We start from the raw sequence: 25,214 nt of genomic DNA, 5'->3' as shown, positions 1-25,214 counted from the left end.
CTATTCTGTTGATTCAACCAAGTATAATCTGTTTTGAAAGATACAAATCTACTCAATGATAGATTTCAGCAACCCCCTTAAAAAGTTTCATAAAGTATGTATTTATGCTTCAATTTTATTAGTCACAAAACTGGGGTAAACTGAATAGTACTTTGCAGCAAGCTTGTAGAAAGAGGACCTCTGAATTTTCATGGACTCTGTGGAAAAGAAAATTCAGTAAAAACACATCAAAGCATACTGCTGTCATCTGACGGGCAAAAGTAGTAACACAGAGAAAGAATCCAGATTTCTCTGTAAGCTACTTTCTACGAGAAGTTTAGTTTCCCAGCTCGAAAGCCACGAAAGTATCAGCTGCCCTATAAAAACCAAACTTTGAAAAGAAAGGTTGCTAAATACCTTTTCACATAAAAGGTCCAAGGCAGCTCTCACTGGGGTCACTGAAGTTACAGTAAGATTAATTTAATCTTGAAATTAACTTGTTCTTGTATGAAAAGGTCTTCCAATAGAATAGTTCATCTACCATCAGAAAATGAGATCAAAGAGATGCTTTATGAACTGCACTGTCAGGATACAGGAGCTGCCATTTTGCAATAAATGCATATGATTCTTTTAACTTGAGACGGCCACTTAAATATTGCTCTAAGTCAGCTGAGCGCCTGCCCTCTCTGTCTGGACAGACCAAAGGTCTTCTACAGGAAGTGACAAGCTGCCATTAGAGAAAATTCATACAAATATGTGAACAAATCGGACCCTCTATGAATATATTAAGTTTCTATACATCACTATTTTTCAAAATTATGTTCCCGTTACACTCTTTCATTTTGTGCATGTGTGTGTGTGGGTATCAATTCTATAATGTGGTAGGTTCCAACTTTCCTTGAATACTGTGATGTTATTAATAAGGGGTATTACTGAATGTGCATTAATTCAAACTGAAGCAGCCGGGATGGGGTCTGTGGCTCAGACCCAGGAAGCCGTGACAGCTCCAGAGAGAGCGTCCCGCAAGGAACAGTCCCCCAGAGGTCTGCGGCGACCCCTCGGCCGCCAGGGTGCCTTTGCAGGGGGTGCCTGTCTCAGCAGGCTGTCAGCTCTTCAGTGATTCAGCAAGAGTGATTTCAGCTCTTGTGCTGCGAGGCAACCCCCAGGCCGGAGCAGGAGGAGACAGACGAGAGGCCCGTACAGCAGTTCCGCATGGGGCAGCTTTATTAGCCTGCACCCCGCGAAGGGGAGGCCAGGGACGAGCTCTCTGATCCCACAGGGGCAGAGGGCTAGATCTTAGAGGGATACAGGGGTGGGTGTGAGGGGGTAAAAGCCAGTAGGTTACAAAGGATCTGTAGAGGTCTCCAAGAGGATCATGGGTCTGTGTCCTCTCTCGCCGTAACTGAAAGGTGGCTGCCTTTTCCAGAGGGATTCTGCTGGGAAGTTGTGCAATCTCCCTATTTAAGCAGGCCTCCCTCAAGGGTAGAGGCTGGGCATACCCTACATCAAACAATCAGCACAGCAGGTGATTGTCACTATGAAGCCTGAAAGGAAATCATAACATTCCTAATGAAAACAACTTTCTTTGACGCTCAGAAGATTCTTCTGCTTTGTTTAGTCACTGACATCTCCCATTATGACAGAACTAATTTAAGCACAATACATGTTCAGACTGGTGGTATTGTAAGAGTATAATAAATCTTTAAATATAAACCATTTGAGTAGGCATTTCAAACAGCCACATGTGTGTTGCACACAAAATTAACAAGAGACTAGAACCAGTTAATGGTGTTTCCCAATCTATATTTCATATGCACAAGCAGATGGCCATAACTTTCATTCTTCAGAAAAAAAAGTATCTCAAAAAACAGGCTGAAAGGGATCTTGAAATGTCAAGGCAACAGCATACTTCAAATTACTAGAAGAGAAATTTAACCTCCTATGAAGCAGCCTTCCAGACTTTTGGCATGCATTAATTTATTTTAAAAATTCATTAGCAGCCAGAAATGCCTATAATAGGATTACTTGAACATGAGATATGAAATACCAAGTGCTGTTCAAATCAGAGATCTTAGTCAAGGCCAGCTCAATTCAGGTAGAATTTCAGAAAATCTTATTTTGAAAAACGAAGGAAAAAAGCCACAGTCTGTTATAATGCATCCTTCCATTTTAAAGCTGGGAGTTCATGCAGTAGTTAGACACACATGTTACTTTTTCATTGCAAAATTGTTTTGCAATGAAACAATTCAAGGAACTTTGCCTGCCCCAAGTTTTCAAAAAATAATACGGAAGGACAAAAATGGTATTAATAAAAAATAAAATTTAGATTTTAAATATCACATTTACTCCCTTTTCTTATTCATGCCTGTGCTTTCATCCATAACTAAGAGTCATGTATTGAATTTCAAGGCATTATTTTTCTGCACTGCAATAAGGTCACACTCAGGCTGCCTGCTGCAAAAATCAGTCACAAGGGAAAGAAACTGATGGTGTTTGCTGTACTACTTGGAAATGTCCTCCAGCTTTACATATATTTCAACAATGTATGAAACTTAGGCTGTTAGAATCACAGAGTTAAATCATTATTCTGTTTTAAGCTGCAATTGCTCATTTACAGCGATGAACAAGAATGTAATTTATTGGGCTATTTACATATTTATTTATTAGTTAGAAATACACACCACATATCTTGATGGATAGCCAGCCAAACTAAGTGAGCCTATGCATATAAGCAGAACATATATATACAGAATGGTATATTTTGGTCTAAGCACTATTTTTGCTTTCACGAAATGCAACTGAAGGGTGTAGCACACTGTTAGATATGAAATGTATTACCAAATAGAACTTTTCATTAAGGAAAAAATGGAAGATTCCTGATTCTTCTGCTCGGAAGGGTAGAGGTAACAGAGTTCTGCCTTAGGAAATTGTGCAAAGCTCCGGAGTGACAGGACAGGAATTTCAGCTGAAGTGAAAGCAAGAGAACTCAAGGGTAATTAGAGCTTGTATTTACTGCAAGCACTCTTCATCCAGATACCTGACATCTTTGTCAGAAGGTCAAGACATGCATTCGGTGTTGGGGACATGCCAGAAAGACCCTTGTCTACTTTCTGCTGCTTGAAAGATGCCTCACTGCTTCACAGCAGTGATCAGCTGTTACTATGGCAGGCAAGTATATGATAGTATCTACTAAACAAAATTAAAATACATACCTTTCTAAAAGAGGATGGCAGCAGCCTTCCGCTGTCTCTTGAACAGGATCGGGAGACAGTTTCACAGATACTCATTTTCTCTTCACACCTGGCTATCTTCTTTTTCAGTTTCTCTCTTCTTTGCTGGTCAGCAACTTAGGGAAGAGACAAAATTGGTCAGATCCAAACTGAAATATTCTTTTTTTCCCTGAGTGATTTGAAAACACTGTTGTGGTTTTCAATTGCTCAGTAAAGTCAGACCATTGAGATACATCCTACTTCCAACACACAGCAGTTACAAAATTTATGCCTACTCTTACAAGAGAAATTATTAATAGTTGAAGCTGAGCCTTAACTTTCCTGAAATTTTCTTACCTCATGACAAACACCAGCATACAGGACTTCCTGTACAAGAACACAAGATCAGTATTGCTAACACAGCATTTTGCTCAAAAACTTACAAGCTTTATCAATTTTTTACAGGTAGAATTCTTTTGACTGTACTTTCATCCAGTATTTCAGAGAAAACCCTGTGTTTTATTGTTAACAAATTTGACGTGTAAAAAAATCCATGCTAACAGTATGGAGCCTCCCAAATACAGAAATCCAGGGCAAAACAAGCAAGTTTACATCAAGAACACAAAAAAATGAAGGTCAACTCTGAGAGGGCTACTGTCAGATCAGGAGTGGGGGATTTTTATCAGTCCACACTGGCCTGCAGTCCAAGACCTCATCTGCAGTGCAAAAAGATGAGTCAGGTATTTATGTCATGAGATAAAGAAGCCCAAAAGATGGGTAAATTTTCTGTGTATGAGTTTGCCATCAGTCACCTAAATCTTACATAGTACAGTCCAAAGTTTTTGGATACTGTAAACAGCCAGGTTCAACAGATGAAACACAGAATCATTTAGGTTGGAAAAAGCCTTCAAGATTGAGTCCAACCTTTGACCAATCACCACCTCGCCGACTAAACCACAGCACTAAGTGCCACATCGAGTGGCATCTTGAGCACTTCCAGAGATGGTGACTCCACCACCTTCCTGGGCAGGCCATTCCTATGCTTGACAACCCTTTCCATGGAGAAATTGTTCCTGATGTCCAACCTAAATCTCCCCTGGCACAGCTTAAGAGTGTGTCCTCTTGTCCTGTCGCTGGTTGCCTGGCAGAAGAGGCTGACCATCACCTGTCTACAGCCTCCTTTCAGGCAGTTGTAGAGAGTGATAAAGTCCCCCCTGAGCCTCCTTTTCTCCAGGCTAAACAACCCAAGCTCCCTCAGCCACTCCTCACAGGACTTGTGCTTCAGACCCCTCACCAGCCTTATTGCCCTTCTCTGGATCCACTCCAGCGCCTCAATGTCTTCCTTGAAGTGACAGGCCCAGAACTGGATACAGTACCCGAAGTTCACAAAGTTGAAAAATCCAAATGAGGCTGATGAAAAACATTAATAATTTCATTTCCAAATGGGGAAAAATAAGCAAGCACACTTTTGAAGTCTGTATACTAAATGAAAATTTTCTCATTCACTTAACACAGATCCAAGTGTATGAATCATCTGTTTCATAGAGACAAAGGTCTTTGAGGATTTCTTCTCTGGTTTCATGATATATTTATATCATACTCTGGTAGACCCCAATCTGCACATGCACTACTATATTTAATGCATGGAAATGTTAAAAACTTCAGGGATTGGTGTGGTTCATTCTTCTACACAGCTGAGACCTACAGCAATCTGAGAACATTTAATCAACCTTTAAAATGCACTCGTCTGTGTACATGTACTCTATATACATGTTAATCTCCACAAAATAAGTAAGTGTATTCATTACTTTAAACATTTTAGTTCCCTTTTAAGATAAAAATTCATCTTTCAGATGCAAAATCTTTGCTCTCATTGCTCAGGAAAATCCCTCTTTCTCTTTCTTTCAATTCTTACAACTGATGAGGAAAATACAGAGTAATTTCTTTTATGGTTGCTGATTTATCCATCATATGCTATTAGAGTACTTCCAATATGAAACTGCTTATATTATTGGGAAAATATTAGCTGAATGTAACAAATGCTACCTAATACAACTCTGAATTAAAAATACACATTCTAACAGAATGATAGAATATACTGTACTGTTAAATAATTAAACCACAATGTTTTTCTTTCTATACTGAGTTACTGTGTCTGTTCTAAATTACCATTATTTCTAATTGTGTTTGTCTTAAAAGTTACAGAAAAGCACTCAAAAATTAGCTGCAGGTTAGACGTTTTATATGTTTGAGATAAATAATTATTCTGGGCCAATACAGCGTGTCTGTGTGTGCACATGCATGGAGGCTGTAAAAAGTGACATCTTGCCTACTGCTCAGGTAAAATGGTGATGGCTGATGTGTACTTGTAGCGGGTTGGGTTTGTAACTGGGGGAAAAACCCCAGTAATATACACATCTTACTGCCAAATTATGAATTTTTGGGCTAGATCTGTGGTAAAAGCTAGGAATTGTGAAACCAGCAAAGTAAGAGATAGAGAAATCCTTCTCAAAAAGAGCTAATGTGGATATAAACAGACAGCTGGAGGTGAGCTTGAGGCAGTCAGCAAGTAACACAGACAAAGGCAGAAACAGGCACGCAGACCTACCTCTCCTTACTTCACATGTCCTTTACCCATGCAAGGACTGGAGAATCCAGTCTTCCCCTTTGACTTCAGCCAGATAGAAAATTTGCCTGGAACTTTTAGGCATTAATTACAATATTACAACTGAGAGGAGCTGAAGAAACTTAAGGCTGTCATACATAACCGCTTGTGTTGCAGTGTCAATATATTAAACACAGAAAGAATGAGACCAGCATTCAAGAGACAGGCAATTTTAGAAGGAGATTTAGCTTTTAATTGAAAACATTGCTCACTGTTTAAGGTATCTTCTGCTTCAAATCTATTACAGATACAGCTTTTTTAGCTTTCAGAGAGGGTCATAAACTAAATTTGAAAAAAGTGCCCTTGGCATACAGTCATAAACTAGTGGGAAGTAAACACAAAATGCATTTGTTAACAAATACTTATAATAGTTTCACTGCAAGTAGCTTTTACTTGAACATTGGCTCCAGGAACATGTCACATACGTAGAGTTAAATATGGAAAAAAAGTACATCATAGTAAGTATCTCGTGACAAATAAATGCAAAAAGAAAACCTCTGGGTTACTTTTCATCTCCTTAAAAGGGGAAAACAAAATGTTTAGGAATAAAATAAGCCTGTAGATCCAAATAATAAGTCCCTTTAAAAGCCTTATTAGAGACTGAGATTAATTGTATCTCATTAACTACTGTGCTCAAAACCACACAGATTTATAGTATAGTAAGAGAAAATGTACTAGAATATAAGCAAATTAGTGATTCTGTAGATCAGATAAATTCAGTCTGTGAATAGATTCCGTAACTTATTGCGTCCACTCCATGAATCCATCTTCTTGATTTTGTTGTCAGTGAAAGGATGCACAAAGACCATGAATTTCAGATGTTAAACTGTAGCACTCCTCATAAAGAAACTCCTATAAAACACTGATCTATCTGTCACAGAAGGAACACTTTTGCCTAAGCAAATACTCTTTGCAGAGTACACCACACTTCAAAGTAGTGATCACTTTATTCCCCTTTTAGAACACTCTCTCTATAGGCATAATTCTTTTTTCCTGAAATCTAGACTGCACTAGCATTTCAAGACATACTTAGAGTTATAAAACACGTCATAAATCTCGAAGAAACAAACTAATCATACATATCACAGTCCTAGTCAGCTTGAAAGCTCTGCACTTAGAAGGACAGTATGATCTGGAATGCCAGTGGTTGTCCTTTGCTCTGAATTTCCGATTGCTAAATTTATCATGTGTCACATCACGGAACAACTGGCAGTTAACCTTCAAGTTATTTCATTTCTGATGTAAATAATCAATGCAGACGATGAAATATTAAGTTAGATTTAAACTGAGTTCAGTGTGCAGAACAGTATCTCAAAGGAATTATCTAACACTCAGCATTTCCCTACTGTGTTTTTATTTAAGCTATTTTTGCAAACACACTTCCAGTTATTAATTCCCTTTTGAATTCTTTTTAGATAAATCATACAAACATCATCTCAGCTGAGCTTGAAGTGCCTGCAGTGACCATAACTAAAGTGTCCAGTATATCACCTGGTGATATTACTTCTTCTGCAAGCAAGCTCTTCCTTCTCTAAGAATTTTTACCAGCTCTAGTAAAAATTACTAGTTTTCTAGCTCTACACAAATCCCCAGTACACCATGATTTAAGCACCCTGGGTGACATTTCATCAAATGTAAACTGAATTTTGCCATTGGCTGTAAGTCTAAATCTAAATGCCTTAACACAGAAATTTTTATTTTCATAACTCCAAGAGATGATTTTGCAGTCCTTCTTCACATCTGGTATCAGTAGCACGGTTTCATCAAATAAGGGAGGAACCACCATAAAAAAAGGATGACAAAGTATTTACCAAGAGCTTGATACTAAAGCTTTTCTTGTCTCAAACGGAAAGATATGCCTGTATGAGGGTATGTACTTCAGAAATGTGATACTACTTGGCAAAGCTACTAATGGCAAAATTTGGTCATTGCTAAGGCTTGGAAATAAAGCCCAACAATGAGACAAGAATCCTTCAAAAGCATTTCACAAGAGGCTAGAAGCACTGGATATCCTAAATCCTTCCACCTCTGATGCTCATATGGGGTCCTCATCCAGCAGACACCTCCTATATACTTCTGTCAGCCATATGAAGAACACAGCAGCCTGCCAGCACTTACTGCACAGAATCTGTGGAATGCTGAACCAACCCCAAAGGAAATGTCTAAGCCTGCCCAGGTAAACCTCCATTTGTGTACCCTAGAGAGAGGTCCATTGGGCTTCTAGGTGGCCTTGGGCAGTGATTTTTGTTTCAAGGTACCACTGGGGTAGCTCCCAAGGACAATTTAGACATACTGTTCTGAGATAATACTGAAAATAAGTGGAATGCGTAATTTTATTCTTATTCTCTGGTATGCTATGGCTGTTTTGTAATCCTGAGTAACGGTGGACAATTCTATAAAAACAACAGTCCTCCCCATCAGCAGAGAGATAGTAAAGCTGGGTAAATTAGATTAAAAATCAGGGACACATTTTCAATAATAATGATCAATAACTACTGAAACATCTACAAAAGGAAATTATGTTTTCTCTATTTCTTGACCTTTACAAGTCAAGACTGCAGGCTTTTCTTGTTTATGTGTTTTATTTGCCACATTCAGTATGGATGTTCAATTCCATATTAGCACAACTGGATGGAACTTTTGGTCTGCTCAACTCATGATGTTAGACTATATGTTCTAAAGTCTTTTCACAACTACAAGCTGTGAAAAATGTATTTTTGATGTGCATATCTAAAATTAATTACCTCTTATAAAAAAACCCAACACCTTTCCAAAGACATACTTCAACTCTGAAAACACAGGCATTAGAATTACCTGAGTGCTTGAATTTAAAGGGCTTATATTAGTTGCTTATAACTTCCATTTTCAGAAATACATACTTAAGGACAAGATGTAACAGAAAAAAATAGGGAAATTTTGTGACAGCTTTTCATTGATCTCTGCTTTTTCATAGTCTGAAACATAGATATGTGTTTACAGGAAAAATTAAGATTTAAATACAGAATTACGTAACAATATGTATTTCTTGATATTTTTTCTTGACCTTAATCCTTTTAAAGAGTAGAAAACCAACACTACTATCACTCTGAATTGTTGCTTCTCCCTATCTCTCACTGCCTTCCCTCCAAGAATTCATGTTCCATCAGGCTAAAACAGATCTATGGCGGGTAACTTCTCAGAATATTTGTTTTCCTTCTTCTCCCCCTGCCCCAGTATCAAGGAGACCTGCATTCCCAAGCACACTAATCACTGGGTTCAAGCTGTACTATCAATATGCTTTGTGGAAAAACCTCTAAACATATGGGTTGAAAAGTTAGTACTGTTAGAAACCAGGCATGTGTAGCAGCAGCTGTCTTACTTGGCACAGCCTTTGTCAAGTTTTCTGGCACAAGTTTCACAACCACAGACTTCTAATGGCCACTGGTATCAATCAACATGCTTGGACTAATTCTGAACATAGAAGTTTCACATTTCAAGATGTTTCACATTTTAACAACTATTTTAAGTCAGTAAGTCTGATCTAATACACCGGAACATGCTCACTGCTAGCCCAGGGCCATGGCACCTTGCCTGCTTTGCTGCCAGCTAAGATACCAGGAAAAGAACAGTGGAAACTAAATCCACTTAAGGACAGAACACAGTCAGTTGGCCAGGGAGAATGCCAACTACAGTATCATGTTTAATTCTTAAACACTAATGACTGACTCGTGGCAACAACCCCAATGGGAAATACTCACCTGCTATTCTAACAGTACATGAAGCACATTTTCAGGGGATGTTTTTAACTCTATCTGCAAGAATTCTGTTTTGTAACTCTATGCTATTAATAAATCTTATAATTTTAAACTAAATTTACCCCCCTACCCAAAGCTCGAAATAGAGGGGGAACAAAAACCTTATTTGGAATTCAATAACGATTAAGACAAAGAACACAAAAAGAAAAAAGTAATAATATGCTTCAGTTGAAGCAATGAGAGACAGAGAACTATGGTGAGAATAAAGGCGCAAACCTCTCATCCTCAGTGACACTATACAGATATTGCTGATATTCAACCATATTGAAGTTAAAACTGTGCCTGTATAAATCCTGTGTCTCATCTTCAGCAAGAAAGAAGAAATTGTTTTGAAAATATTCTAAAATCCTTTTCCCATTACTTTTCTCCCTCAGCACATTTTCAACGTTCTTACTGTCTGAGCTATTGGCTGTCATCTCCACATAATCTGTTTCACAAAAGACAGAGGAAGAAAAATGATTCTCCAGTGAATTACCAGAGACTCTACAAATGGTACCTTGCACTGAGCTTAACGCCTGAACATGTAACACTCGGTTGCATGACTATTACAGAACAGAAATCTGTATTTCTTGTTGAATAATGCATAGAACTGCAGGGAAAAAAATGCAACCACTGTAATTTTAGGTATGAAATAAAATTGAAATAATTTTTAATTTCACTCTAAAAATCTAGAATTTATAAGGATAGTGCAGAAACGGAACAAGGTATGCCTGGGTAGTCTTAACTTTAAATACCATGAAGTAAGTGAGACCAATAATGATGAATTTGAAAGCAGGTGTTTCCCATGGAATTACCTCTTTGATAACAGCAAAAATTTCAGCCTGCACAGCAGAGTTTCTTATCTGTTTGTAAAGGAATCTCAGTCAGATGGAACAGCATATAAATGAAATCCTGAGGCAGCTTAACTCAGGCTCAAGTCTTTATGCTGAATTACTGAAAAAAGTGCTCATGAAATTAAATCTTTCTGTCAAAAGGATGATTGATTTCCTAGTTATTCTGGTAATTTTACAAGGTAGTATGACTTCGTTTTGACTGAATTTGATACTAACCACAAAGTATTCTGTCCTTAAAAGATTTAACTTTCCATCCTAAAAGAAGAATTCCATTTTCTCCAGTACCTCACTAGTTGTAACTGAATATAAAATGGGAGAACAAGGAACTTTTTCTAACTGCATTGAAGACAGATAGAAATACACTTTGTTATTTTAACAAACAGCTGCTATTTATCCCCTTTGACTTATATATTTAGTATTTCATAAATCAATTATTTTAAAGTACTGCACTTTGGTTTAACACGATGAAGTGGGGCTACAGTGCTCATATCTTTTAGCAGTGTTAAGAAATGAGACAACTCGCAGAAAAAGTAACTGCAGTTTAATCCAGGCTGTGGGGCTGTGTGCTTGTGTCTGGCTCTGTTTTCTGCAAAATGGAACAAGAAGCTTCAGCCCCAGTCCCCAGGTGCCTACCCTCCTAAAATTCCTCTTTTACCTGGCACTACTTGTTCTCTTCTTGTGAGTTCAAGCTTACATCCTCTCATACAATAGGAGAAAATTCACCCAGCTGCATGGGCGAAAAGGATCCTAAGCAAATGAATTGTCATGCTAAGCACAGCTAATCATTGACAGCCCAGATCCATCTCTCCAGCATTCCATTTGCTGCAGATTCCTACAAGTAGCTGAAGAATAATATGAAAGCTGAATAAACAAGCAGATACATGAATGTTCAATTACGGGTTATGTGCTATTGTTACTCTTCTATGCTGGCTTTTTTGTTTTGCTAAGTTAGTTTTACAGAAGCATTTGCAGAATCAACATAAAACAAAGACTTACATTTGATGCTGGTCAACCTACTTTTGGGCACTGAACAGTCTACAGCTGCTGAAAAAAAGAAAAACACCAAATGTCAGTGATTCAGAATTTACTTAGTGTATGTGATATCTAGAAAAATGTAGTAATAAACCAACACAGAACAAAGACTAATTTAATTCTTCTCTATTTTAAAACATGCTAGTTACTGTGTACTTAAAGTATTAGGTTGATACTAATACAGTCACAGGATTTGTGAGATAAAGCTGTTTGGATAAAATACATACTTAAAGGAAGAATCATTACTTAAATGAAGACTCCTTTCAAAAGGTTTACCTGCATACCTGAGGATACTGAGTATGTTACATGAGAGATAACATTGTGAGTATTGTATTTTTGAGTAGGGACTCTGGCAGTAACATGATTTTCCCAGTTGTGAACACACACGGCAATTTTCAAAGTCCTTAGAACTCACTACTACTATTCATTGAAAGATCAAAAAAAAAAAAGAAATTCTTGAAATAAATATAAAAAATAAAAAAGACATAGTGGTCTGAGTTCAACTAGAAATGTTCTGCCTTCATTCTTAAAATAATTTCTGTATGTTTTCTCTTATGACTATCACGATGACTTTCAGTTCAGCCTATTATTTCATAATGCATTATTTCATCAAAAGCAGAATGAAGCCAATACAGCACAAAGTGCTCTAAAATTAAGGCAGGATCTTTGGTAACACTTAAGGAAAATGTTTTCATACAAAACTTCCCATCTCAGTAATACAAAAGTATTATTAAGTAGCAGCCACATCTCCTTGTTGACACCAGTTTGGGTTAGAAAAAGTAACAACAGTAACCTTCCTACAATCCAGTTCATTCCTTCTTGGTATGAGCCTATTCTGAGAGACTGAGGGGGACACAGTTCATTCATACACGCACATTTTTACCTTTGGCTGAAAGGATTCTGTTATAATGAAACACCATGTGATCTCTGATCAGGTATTGGCCAGTTAGACTTCGAGAGGAGTCAATGCAGAAAGCTGTAAGATTAAAATATACCTGAACATTAGAGAGGCAAATAAAAGAATACTATATTTTAAACAGTTATTAACTGCAATTCAAAATCACAAACTTTGGAACAGTGTTTGCTTAACTTCTTTGCTCAAAGGCAGTTTTTTTACCAGTTACTATTACATTAAATCATCCTGCCTCCTTTTTTTTCCCCAATGAGCCATTAACACAATAAATAGCTACAAAAGTGGCTGAAATTGGACTATGAAAATGTTAACATAGAAACTTCCCATTTCTTCACTCTATGTTCTTCTGAAAAAAAAAGGTATCTGAGGTGTCAGTATGGCACAGAAGTATACACTAGCCCATGTAAACTACTGACTGTAAAGGAATATGTATGTTACAGCTAATACAGATGGGACACCTTTATATATTTATCTTGCTATCAATTTGTAGCCAGCAGTACAGTCAAGGCAAAACTTATTCCTTAAAAGTATTTTCAGTAATGCATACTAAATGTAGGTACTATTAAACTTCTCCAAACAAAAGCTCAATGCAAAAGTTTTTATTAAAACATTTTAATCATAAAATCAATGAATTCACATAAAAGGAACCAGGTCGACCTTCTGGTTAAAGCACATGTTACTTACCATTACTCTTAGTACTTAAGTGTCCTTTAAATGGACTTGCTGGTCCACATCTGGGAATGACAATAGGTGAGTATCCACTTGCTGTAACAAAACATCAAACAAAAACCCAAAGTTAGAAAAAAAAAATACCCCCACATATTTTTACAGACAAGATAAAGTCTTTCTCCAAAGAATTCATGAATGGTTCTAGTCGATCTTTTTCAAAATCTTATTCAATCATTTTATTATCGCTGAATTACACGTGTAGTTAAATAACAATCTAAGCACCAAGATACAATGAGAGTGCTCTCAGTGGTTCATGGAGTTAAACAGCAGAACAGAGCATCAGAACATGCACTGCATGTTGCACAAGACGGTTAATCTGGTGTTTTAAATTTTAATTAGTAGAGATTGCAGCAAAACGAATCATTCATTTAACAATGTTTTAACATTATTTCTCCAAAGACCTTATAAAAAAGCCATACTGTACTAAATTTTTAATAACTAGGACTAGTATAGGAAGCCATAAAAAGTATCATAAGAAAAAAAAGAAAATGAAAATCATTATCCTGTTGTGAAATGACACTAAATCTGGATCAATAGATTCAATCTCTTTTCTTACAAAGCATAAATACCAGGGCAATCTTGAATTACTTTCGTACTTTGAAAAGCCAGCCTTTATACATTACAGGCTTCTGTGGATTTACAGTATTAGAGGTGGTGTTTGCAATAACAGTGCTCTCTCACTTCTTTTGCTGTGAAGTTGCCAGACCAGCAGTTGAAAAGGGACAAGGAAAAAAAAGAAAAAAACTACCGATTTTTTCAACACTATCCTGCAACTGTTTTAACTTTATACTGTTACCTTTAAAGCCAAAGGACAACATTCCTGCTCATCTGTATCAATTGCAAATGGCTCATTCCCCTCACAGTACAATCCTTCCTTATCTCTATTTGTGATTTAAACATACATAGGGACAAAACAGTGACAATTTTTAAAAAAAATACTAAAATTCCAAACATACAGTAAGAATTTAAGAGATTTGTTAGATTCAGAATGTTTCCACAATGACTGCAAACCTTTGCCAATAAAGGCTTTCTTTCCTGTTAAAGTATTACATTCTCTACCATACACTGTTACATACAAGTGGTATTCACGGTCTAGCTGGATCCACCCCGAAACCTGTGGCTTCCTGAATTTACAATATTCACGTGTTGGGAGAATGCAAGTCTTTGGGAGGACCCGAATGTTAGAGTATAAAATTCAGTTGATAGAATTTTCTCCTAATGATAAAACCTCCCATGCAAATACCTGCAATCTAAATTACAGCAGACATCTGAGAATCAGAAGTGTTTCAGTCACAGTTGCTGTAATAATCTAAATATTTCACTGTTTTCTGTGCTTCAGAGCTAGGCTATAATTCCAGAGGGAAGCACCTCTGGTATTGTTAGGTAAATGCTTACAATGCCACCTCCAACTCACCCTTATCTGACAGAATCCTAGAAAGGTAAGCATGATCACCTTAAAACAAAGAGAGACATTGCTCTAACTACAACTGATTCTCTTCAAGTAAGCTAAATGACTTTGTCCCGGGTTAAACACCATCAGGGACACTCAGAAAACTGTTGCTTTTACTGTCTTCAGCTGGAGACACAACTGTTCAGCACTGCAGAAGACCAGACTTTGAAATGGTCACTTGCTTTGCATCACCAGCAGATGGCACAGTGGAAATTCTACCGGAAAAACTACTGTCTGCTGGTTCTGTCCTTTACATTTAACTTGTATCCGGCTTGCGGGAAAGGAGAAGGGAGGAAAAAACAAGTATTTCATAGGCAAGAAAAACTGTCAGAAAGCACCAGGAGGGACAACTTAAAAATATTTCTTTGCCCTCTATTTTGACTATGGACATGCAGACAGCACAGAAATCACTCCAAATCCACACAGAAAACCCCAACTGACAAAAGTTCCAAAGGCACTACAAACACAACACCATTTGTCAAGATGCCACGGCTTTTGATCAGGCACTTATGTTCCCTGCACTGTGTTCCCAAATCCCAGTTTCTCCTGCATGTTCTAACTTCTGTGCCAGCAAGGAAAATTTTCAAGTCCCCAGTCCAGAGGGATTTGCAACCCCACCCCTACTAAATGCAAGATAACACATACAAACATGTTGTAATAGAACAGACTCATCAGATTTTAGGATACCCTTGAAATGCCAGGGTTACAGCCCCACTAGTACCTGGGCTCCTTGAAAACTTTCACATCATTAACAAATAACATTTTCTTGCTGTTTAGAATATTTCCTTGCTGGGTAAAAGTTTATGCTGAACAGATTTAGTATCTGGTTGGATTCTAAGTGTGCTCTATCCTGGCAAACTACATTTTCTTACAGCTTCAATTAAATGCAAGTCTTGTGATGAAGAGATAAAGCAGAACTTGTGATGAAAGCTTTTCCTATGGTCCTCCTGTGGTATCCCATGGTGCTTGCTCCTACACTCTCAATCTCAGGCTAAAAAAATGTGACTCAAATGTCTCTGTAACATATTCATCACTGAGCGTATTTGAGGCTCTCTCTTTGAACCAGCTGTTTCCACAAAACATGTAGAAAATTTGTCAAAGAAACTAATTTGGCTAAAATAATGCTTAGCACTATTGAAACAGAGATGGCAACAAATAATAACCAATTACAGGTTGTTTCACATACATGTTCCTTCAAATATACCTCTTCTACGCTGAGGTCAACTTAAAATACCCTCCCCGTAGCTTCAGTCTCAAACTGCTCTATAAAATGCCAAATATTTATAATGAAGAAGCATGTCGCTAATGCCAGAGAAGAAACTGGAGGATTTGATACGTGCAGGCTATTTCTACCTTACTGAAGTAAGGTAGAAAGTGTTAAGGGTCAAATGTTTCACAACTATAATTTCAGGTTGTCTTTTGACTTGAATGGGTATTTATTTGGATTCAGGCTGTGTTTTCAAAGTTATTTGCACAACAGCACAAACAAACTGAAGGCTTAGATATGTGAAGAGAATTTTAAAGGAGAAGGTGGGATTTTCAGTAATTTACATCTAATCGAATATAAACCAAACAATGGGAAGATAACTAAAAAAATATCTTTGATATATGATACATGTAACTATCTGATCTAAATATAAATTTCCTTATAGATGTAAGCGGACTGTCCATACTGAATATAAAATCAAGATTGTCACACTAAGTGTTCTCCTAAAGTACAGAGAGCAAAAAAATTAAAACTTCTAAAAATTTATTTGATCTTTAGTTCCTTCTGTGACATTAAGCAACAATGAAGACAAAAAATAAAAAAAGCTTTCTCTAAAATTTTTTCCAGCTGGTATCTAACGTCAGTAATAACTACATTATTCCAAAGAGAATTTAAAGATATTTTGTTTAAATTATATTTTTAATTTAAAATACATCCTATCTTAATTTCTAATTTAACAGTATTAAAATAATAAGAAATTGGTGGCTTACTTTTTTCCTGGTTGTTAGTGGATAGGCAGAATTTATGGAAATGACTTTTCTACAAAGCCATTTCAGATTTGGAACATGAATATGTACCAGTCTTTCATTACCATGCTCTCCCAGAAAAGATTTTAAACACAAGTATTAGACTTACTGTTTTTATAACAAGCATGCATTTCAGTCATAGCAAAGAAAAATTAAATAAATAAATACATCTATCATGCTACCCTTACCCACCAAGACTTGCTACTTAAAAGATAATCCATAAAAAATACAGAGACCTTAGGTGGGATATTGGATACAGGCATCTAAATCTAGCACTGCAAGACATAAAAGCTTCACTTAACTGTGCAGAGACATGTGAACACTGTAATTTCCAAAGGGCAGCTCCCAGACCTTAGCCTGGGTTCAAACAACCCTCAGCCCCAGATGGATTTAGACCTCAGGTCTCCCCAGCTGTTCCAGAGGAATATGCTCATCATTCTGCCAAGACATTAACCCTTTTGTGCAGTGGCTCCAGGACTCTTGCATTCCCAGCTCTATAGTGGCCTCCTCTCAGCTGGCAATGCAGAAAGCACCTCTGTCTCTAACAGACTAGAACTACACCATTTGCATGGGATTTGATCCCTCTGAGCCTGATAAGGACCTAAGCTGACAAATCCTTTGCAAACACTCTAGCCAATACAGTGATTTATAAAGGCTTGGTATTCTTGCTTCTTTCACTGCCAACCCGTCTTCTTTTTTCCTTCCCTAATATCTCAATGCTCTAAACCAGAAATAGTTAAAGGAACATCTTTGTCCAAGCGGATAATTCAGGCAACAACATGCAGAAGGTTTGTGCTGTGAATTTCATACAAGTCAAGGATGTCTACCACTACTACCCTTATTCTACCAACCAGTTTTATGATCTTTTCAGTGGGCTTCCTCCAATGAATTCACTCTTCTAACTCTACACAACTAACAGTACACTACAGCACTAAAGCTGTACACATGCTGAGGAAAGAACAAAAGCAGTTTAAATAATCTCTGTGAAATCCCAAATGACTTTGAGCAGTGATGGAAGCTCCTTTAAGGATCTAATCTAATATGTCTGACAAGACCATGCTTAAAGGAATTACATTATGACCCTAAATACATGTTCCTCTCCTTTTGGTACTATGAGAATTTTTAAATGAGAGTATCCATTAATTCTTTATGCTACAAAAATTGTTGTATATATGAATATAACACAGAAATATACAGAGTAAAGACTGATATCTCAGAGTACATTAAAAGATTAACCTGGTTAAGAAAGTCCATATTGGATTTAAACTTAATTTATTTAAATAAGAAACTAATTTTTCTACTTTTAACTATTTTCCCTTCATATTAGCATGATATACTTAATAAAAACAAAAAAAATTCTTCTATTAGTAATACTACTAAGGAGGTCTGCTTTCCTAGTCCTGTAGCTTACATCTTTGTAGCATCCCCCTAAACTCCTTTCAGTGTCCCCAATTTGCTGCCTTTTCCTTACCTGTGGTCATTCCTCCCCTCAAACACCCCCTACTTGCTCAGCTGTGGCTGACGAGGTGCTATAGAACTACAGTTGATCATCTACTTTAAGCTTCTTTGGTCGCTTATCCTTGGCTGCCTAGTTCTTAACCTCTACTTATGTATCTGGGAATGAACACAGAACACAATGAGTTTCTTTAAAAAATGTGTATTAATTTGTTGGGTTTTCTCCTACCCAGCCACTAGGTAATACTAATGCTCCTAGTTGTTACTCACAGACAGGTGAAGTTGGCAAATAGATGCAGAATCAGATAGAAGAAAAGGCCAGCAGAGAGCAGACTCCTTCTTGAGGAGAACAGGTTAAAACACAGCAAGTGTCCACTACTTTTCTCCAGCACCTATGCAATCATGAGAGACCTTCAAACATGGCTTTAGATTTAGCCACTTACTGAATGCAGATAGCATTCCATTTTATTTGAAAGTTACAGTGAGGCACAACGAGCATGTCACTATCACACCTGTATTTTCTTTCCTGTTCATGAAAGTGAAACAGAAGCCTCTTGGACCCCTTTCTGGTTTCACTGATAACAGAACTCCTATCAATTCTGCAAGTATAAAGTCTTACATGTGAAGCCAGCTTTAAAAGAATCACAGTTGATTTGTTAATAAACAGCAGAATCCACCAGCAGAAAGAATAGTCATTATTATATTTTCTGAAGCAAACCTCAATGAATAGAGCCAAGACATCACACTACCCTAATTTTGAAATAAAGTCCCAAATGTTCCATCTGAATTTTGCATGGGATCATTTGTGTCAGAGGCAAAATATGATGACAAGGATACACCCCCTGACATGCACTATACATAACTTTCTAAGCCATTAATTAGATGGGTGCTATTTATACACTTACTATGCTGGATTATACAAAAGCTCTTCTTTACACATACTCTCAATGCCTAAGAGTTAGGTCTCTCAGACATGTAGAATTAATAATCTTACAGTATTCTGTATAAATTAAAACCATGCAACCAAAATTATATTTCAGTTTCAAGAGTCAAACCCTCCTCTGAAAAATTTAAGAAATCTAATGAAATAGAACAGTAGCCTTGAGTCATATTTGATGAAATCATTCTTTAAAAATATTTGTTAAAATTTTTCTAGCTACAAGCTTCAGCAAGGGAAGTTTTGGATGCAAGCTATTGCTCTATTCATACTCCAAAAGCAGAAGCAAACAGCTGTGTGTATCAGTAGCACATTTTGTGATATGAACTGCAGGCAGAAGCAAATGAATTTATGTCAGTTTGCTACAACTACCTGAAAGGAGGCTGTGATTAGGTGGGTGTTAGACTCTTCTCTCAGGTAACAAGTGACAGGATGAGAGGAAATAGCCTTGTAGTGGTTTGGTCCAAAATACTCATTACTGTTTACCTTCTGTGAGATAAGAATTAGGAGAAATGCAAAGCAGGCACCAAACTTGAAAGAATATAAAGAAGTTTATTAACAGACCTAAAAGAAGGAAAAAAAAATACCACACCTTCAGAACTCTTCTCCTCCCCCCACCTTCCTCCCTTCTCCCAGTGACAATGTAAAAAGACAACCCTTGAGATGTTCAGTCTGTTCACCACTTCCATAATAACCTTGTTCAGTCCATTTAGGAAGAGGAGTCTCTCTTGCCCCTGCTATGAAAACATTATCACAACGAGACAGCCGCCCGGGTTGGTTCTCTGCTCGCATGTGAGTCCCTTCCCCCGACTTGCAGCTTTTCCCACAACTGCTTTCGAGGGTCCACTCTTGAATTACTGGGGTACAATTTTAAGGTTGAGCCGTTCAGAAACAAAAGTTCTCTTCACCCATCTCTGGGAGCATTTCATCTCTAAGAACAGAGGCCCTTCTCCTTCCCTAGGAGCAAAGGGTCTTCCTCATCTTCATCTCTAGGACTATCTCTGGGAGCATCTCCAGGAACTGAGGTCTTCTCGTTTTTCCATTTGGAGCAAAAGTCCTCATTGCTTCCATCTCTCCCTGTTCAAACTGCTCATGAAATTACAGCTGCTTCAGCATCTGCCTATCTCAGCACAGGTGCTTTTGCTCACAAGTTGAATGCTCCACCCCCTGTTGGGGTGGCTCAGCCTGCTCTCGGGCTGAAACCATCAAATGTCAGTCACCAGAAGAGATCACTGAGGTCTAGGTTACCTCCCCCTGTTGGCTCCCAATCCTAAATTACCTCCCCCTGTTCCAGAAAGTTCTCCCTTTTTTAGCTATTAATTGGTTCCCTGTTATGACTCCTGCCTCCCTGTTTTCCCCATTTGTTCTGAAAAATTGTATTCTCCCCTCTGCTTGTACCCCATTGGTTGTTTTCCCTTTCCCTGCCTTACTCCACCCCCCCATAAAGGGGGCTAGCCCGCGTCTCCTCAGGGCTTTTGCCGGTCCCTGGACCCTCCTGCAAATAAACCTGTTGGAACTCACACCAGAAGCCCCTCCCACCTTCCTTGCCTCCGGGCTAACGCCAGCCTGATCATCGGCTGCCGGACGTGCTTCCTCTGAGGAGGAGCCAGCGCACGCACCCATCTCACGCTGATTCCACTGAGCCGTCCAGCGAGGACGCTGTGGAGGCCAACGCTGCGTCCCCTCTGCCCGAGGGCACGCCGGGGCTTGTGGTGACAAGCCCCCGGTTGCGTTAACCCCCCATGCCTTCACGAAATTACAACGGGTACTCTGATACATCATAGCTTTACAACAGAATTTCAGCTTTAAGCATCTCCTCTTTCTTCTCCCTCAGGTTTTCAGCTCTTCACAGCACTAAAAGGGTTAATCTCACCTAGGCCTTGCAGCTGGAATGTCGCTTATCGCTGTTGGTCACATGATCTCTGCCGGACAGTGGTGCAGCTTCAGCTGAATCTTGGCTGTACTGGAGAGGGGCTGCCCACAGCAGGGCTGTGGTGGGGGGTTCCGCGGGTGGAACAGGGACCATCGGCTCCAGGATGGCCGTGGCCCGCTGGCCCCTGCACGGGGCCCGCAGCCACCTGTCCCAGCACCAGAAACGAGACAGAGAGGCTCTGCCCTGCGGTTTGTGTATTCTTAAGTGTGGATCACAGAGGCGGTCACAACTTTAAGTGGCTTAAAGAATCGTCCATATTCAAACTGGCCAGCTGATAGGTTCTGTCAGGTCACAGAGGAAGCTGTAAGCACACCTTTGCAAGAACATCACTTCTGGGACTATGCTTGCTAACCCATGACATGCCTCAAGTTTTGCCAGGGGAGGTTTAGATTACATATTTGGAATTTTTTTTCATGGAAAAGGTAGCAAAGCACTGGAACTGATTCTCTGAAGAAGCTGTGGAGTCACCATCCCTGGTAGTAGTCAAATAATGTGTAGATACAGCACCAGAGGACACGTTTTAATGGTGAACATGGTGGTGGTGCTAGGTTGATGGTTGGACTTGAACATAAAGGATTTTCCAACCTTAAGAACTATGTGATCACTGGCTTGGGCAGCGCCTCTAGAATTAGCAGTGGCACCAGCAGTTTCTGATTTTCTAGAAGGGTCTGTGAGGGATGGTGTTCTAGAAGTGACTGTATGCTGCTACTCAGTAATATGTGAACAACAACCAATTTTCATTACACAGATTGGAAACTTCTGTCTTGAAAGTTGCCAAGTGTTGTACCAACTCCGCTGTGGGAATGGTGCTATTACTCAAGGGTGGTAGAACACGAGCACACCCTACACAACAAACGCATGTGCTGGCTTCTACTGCTACACGAAACTCTATATTACATCACCCCATGAACATGAAGTCTGAAAGTGTTTCAATATCTACTGTCAAACTGGCCAGGAGATAAAACATATTTATACCTAAGTGTATAGATACACTTTACATAGATTCTTCTACATATATGGAAAAAACTCTCTAGCTAGTATAATCTGCACCTACAAAGATGTCCCCTCCCTCATCCACCTGCTCCTATTTCTACCTGGAAAGACATTATCAAAACTCTAATGCACAGCCAGCCCCACCCAAAATGGAGAGCAAAGAAACCCTGACCCACTGTGCTTCAGAGTTCAGAGAAAGCTGCAGGATATAATCAAAGGAGCAAAGAGGCTACTAGCGTTAATGGTTTGAACACTGTTTACTGTAACAGGTATTTCTCCTGAAGCATGCAAGAAATCTTCAATAAAATGGGAGCAGTTAGGCATTTAAGTCATTATACAAATTTAAGTTATTTGCTGAATGGAGACAGGATTTTAAGTGCATTAAGTGACTAAAACTCACTTAATAGACTATTTTGACTAATGGTTAAATTAAGGATAGGTTTTAAGAGATTTACTGAGTGAACGTTTTAATTTGGTAAAAAGTTAAGAACAGTGATTAACATTTCTCAATTTCAGTTAAAATTATTACGTTTCAAATAAAACTTCTAAACGCCCTTCCTTCTTTGAAGATGTAACTAGATTATTTTTCATCTTTCTTATTGGTCAAAGAAAACTTCAGCTTCTGAAAACGGAACTGGTGCTACCAAACTAGTAATTTAGTAAACTTAATAAGCTGCTTGTTCAAGTGGCAAAAGAACGAATAAAACCCCTGTAGTTCACAAGTCTCTGTGTTAACACCCTTTCAGCTCTAGTCAGATTAATGCAAGGACTAGTACTTAATGCAAGGACTCCCTACAATGCAGGAAAAATCTAAATAAGATGGTGTTGTCTGCAAACATGTTAAGCATTTTAATTTTCTTTTAAAATCCTGGAAGCCTGTGCAAACTGCCTAAACCTAATAGCAGCCTCCATGCAGCAGTAATGATGAGTTCCCCATTGCTGTAAGGTAAAAGTGGCACAAATATGTGTCACTGATTAACAGTAAGTGCACGATGCTGTTACGTATTGCTGTTCAGGTACATGTTCCCACTGGCTGTGGGAATTAAACAGCCCAATGCAGAAGACTGGATTTAAACAACAAAACTGGTTTAAAATTACAGTATTCAGATTATTTGAGGTCATACTATAAATCTGTGAGTATATTAACTGACTCCTGAAATTACTACAGTAAATAACTTCGAAATTTATATCTGGAATAAGGGAAAAACATAACGGATTAATTCTTCAACATTTCTAAGGGGGGGGGTTAAAAAGCCTCAGCCTTATTTGAACTTTGACAAGACTACATACAAATCCTATATACCCCAATATATTTAAAAAAAAAATTGTATTTGCTCACTGTTCTTACTAGAAAAAACAAGCCCTGATAAAAAACAAGTATAAAATTTTGGTTCTTTCTCTATGATGAGGCTAAGTCTGAACAAGAAACTCTGCATGGCATGCAACCAGGACATGGAATAGGGTATCCCACCTCCTCTGTATTAACGTTTTAGATACAACTCTTTTGAGAAACCATAAATACGATGTGCTCTCCCCCTTTCATGAACTGCAAGCAACCCAACGGCTGCTCTGCCAAGTTTGCTCAGGCACACAGATTTCCAGCTCAGCTCAGTGTATTAGTCTCTCTGCCTGTGCTAATCCTTGCTCTCAGTAGAATCCTTCCTGCGTGCCTGAGAACTCACGCACTGGGCTCTTCAGTCACACACTTCTGCCTCCATTGTAACCTCCTATGCAGACAAGCAATGGCTTCCCAATTTAACAGACACACAGTAATTTTTCCCTACTTTTGAACTTTCTTTTTTTGTTAAACATTAGTCAGTCAAACAAAGCTTGCTACAAGCTGAATGAAATTTAGATCCTGCATCCTATTTATTCCCATTTTATGGTCAACAGACGATCAGCACGCTTTCTGATTGTCTATAAAAATATTTTGACAACCATAAGAATTGTCAGAAAAAGGATGTATTTGTCATAGAACTGCCTTCACACTATGTAAGACAACATAAAAATTGGGTGCACAAGATTCTAGTTTTTGCTCTGAATTTCATATTCCTACGTAATATTAGAATTTATGTTGGAACTATACTTTGATACCAGACATCTTCTGAAGTGGCATCTGTCACTGTCTCCAAAGATTGGAAACGACACCGAGATGCAACACAACAGCATGTTATCTCAAACGGCTCTGACCTTATGCAGCTCTATGTGATCTTGACATTACAGTGCAGCATTGAATAATTCCTACTATTGTTTTACATTATGCATGTAATCCAGTTCATATCTAAAAATATTTTGGGTACTTTCCAAGAGCCACAGTTGGCTTATGCAAGCATTTTTGCATGTTTATGCCTCTTTTTATCAGGAATAACAAATGCCCCGAGGACTGTTCAGAGGAACAGGGCACCAGGCCACGGATGGTTAAATGTGGGTAAGTTATCACTTTATGAGACCTTTAAAACTTTTGAGTCTTTTATTTTTCAACTACACTTGCATTAAAATCCCACCAAACCGAAACACTTGTATCTACAGCCAAACGCCATGGGATGTTGTACACACAGGGTACAATCCATAATAATCCATGAATAACAGCTTTGGAGAAAATGAAAACTGATTAAGAAAAAAAGCTGGCACAGAAATCGGCCTCGCAAACGCGGCGGCCGATGCCGGCAGCTTGAAGCGCTGCCCGCAGCAGCACTCCATGCCACTACAATAAGGAGGCACGGTGCGATGACGGCTCTAGGACAGACAATTCCAGGCCCCGGCTCTCGGAGGATTACAGCCCGTCACGGGCTGTACGCGTCCCCTTTCACAGCCGCGGCACTCGGCCCTTTCCACCGCCGTCCCACGGCCCCGCCCGCCCGCTCCCCACGCGGGGCGGCCGGGCCGGCACAGCTCGGGGCGGCCGCGTGCGACAGCAGCGAGGCGCGATCCCCCCGAGCGCCGCTGCCGGAGCCACGGCGGCTCGGGCGGCTCCCTGCCCTGCAGGCTCCCTGCCGGCTCCTCGCCATCACCACACGCCAGCGGGGAAAGAGGAGGCGCCGCCTGCCTCCAGCCCCGGCCGAGACGGGCCGCGCCCCACACTCCGACGGCCGGCAGGGAGGAGGGAGGCCGGAAGGCAGCGCATCCCCCGGGCCGGCAGCCCCCGCCCCGCCGCGGCCAGCGCTCCCCGCTCCTCCCGGAGCCACCACCGAGTCCCCCGCACCTTGGCTCCGCCTGCCGCCGTTCTCCATCTTCAGCCCCATGATCCCGGCCGGCGCCGCCTCTTCGGGCCCGGCCGGG

The 25,214-nt window shown here is 39.3% G+C and overlaps 1 protein-coding gene across 1 annotated transcript in view; it reads right to left on the bottom strand.

The window, feature by feature from the left end:
• The window catches only part of SPATA7 (spermatogenesis associated 7), a 38,525-nt gene extending 13,318 nt beyond the window's left edge, over positions 1-25,207 (bottom strand). Inside the window, exons 1-5 of the mRNA XM_042047944.1 lie at positions 25,138-25,207; positions 13,110-13,190; positions 12,396-12,488; positions 11,477-11,524; positions 3,192-3,325 (exon numbers count right to left, since the gene is read on the bottom strand). Of these exons, the coding sequence (XP_041903878.1) occupies positions 3,192-3,325; positions 11,477-11,524; positions 12,396-12,488; positions 13,110-13,190; positions 25,138-25,177 (396 nt within the window). The 5' untranslated portion in view covers positions 25,178-25,207. The remainder of the gene's footprint in view (positions 1-3,191; positions 3,326-11,476; positions 11,525-12,395; positions 12,489-13,109; positions 13,191-25,137) is intronic.
• Positions 25,208-25,214: the final 7 nt, after the last annotated feature.

This window comes from Corvus kubaryi, unplaced genomic scaffold (genome assembly GCF_017639235.1).
Source record: "Corvus kubaryi isolate FWS band 111438036 unplaced genomic scaffold, C.kubaryi_AGA036_p1.0 66, whole genome shotgun sequence".
Taxonomy (NCBI): domain Eukaryota; kingdom Metazoa; phylum Chordata; class Aves; order Passeriformes; family Corvidae; genus Corvus; species Corvus kubaryi.
This window is presented reverse-complemented; position numbering and strand designations above follow the sequence as displayed.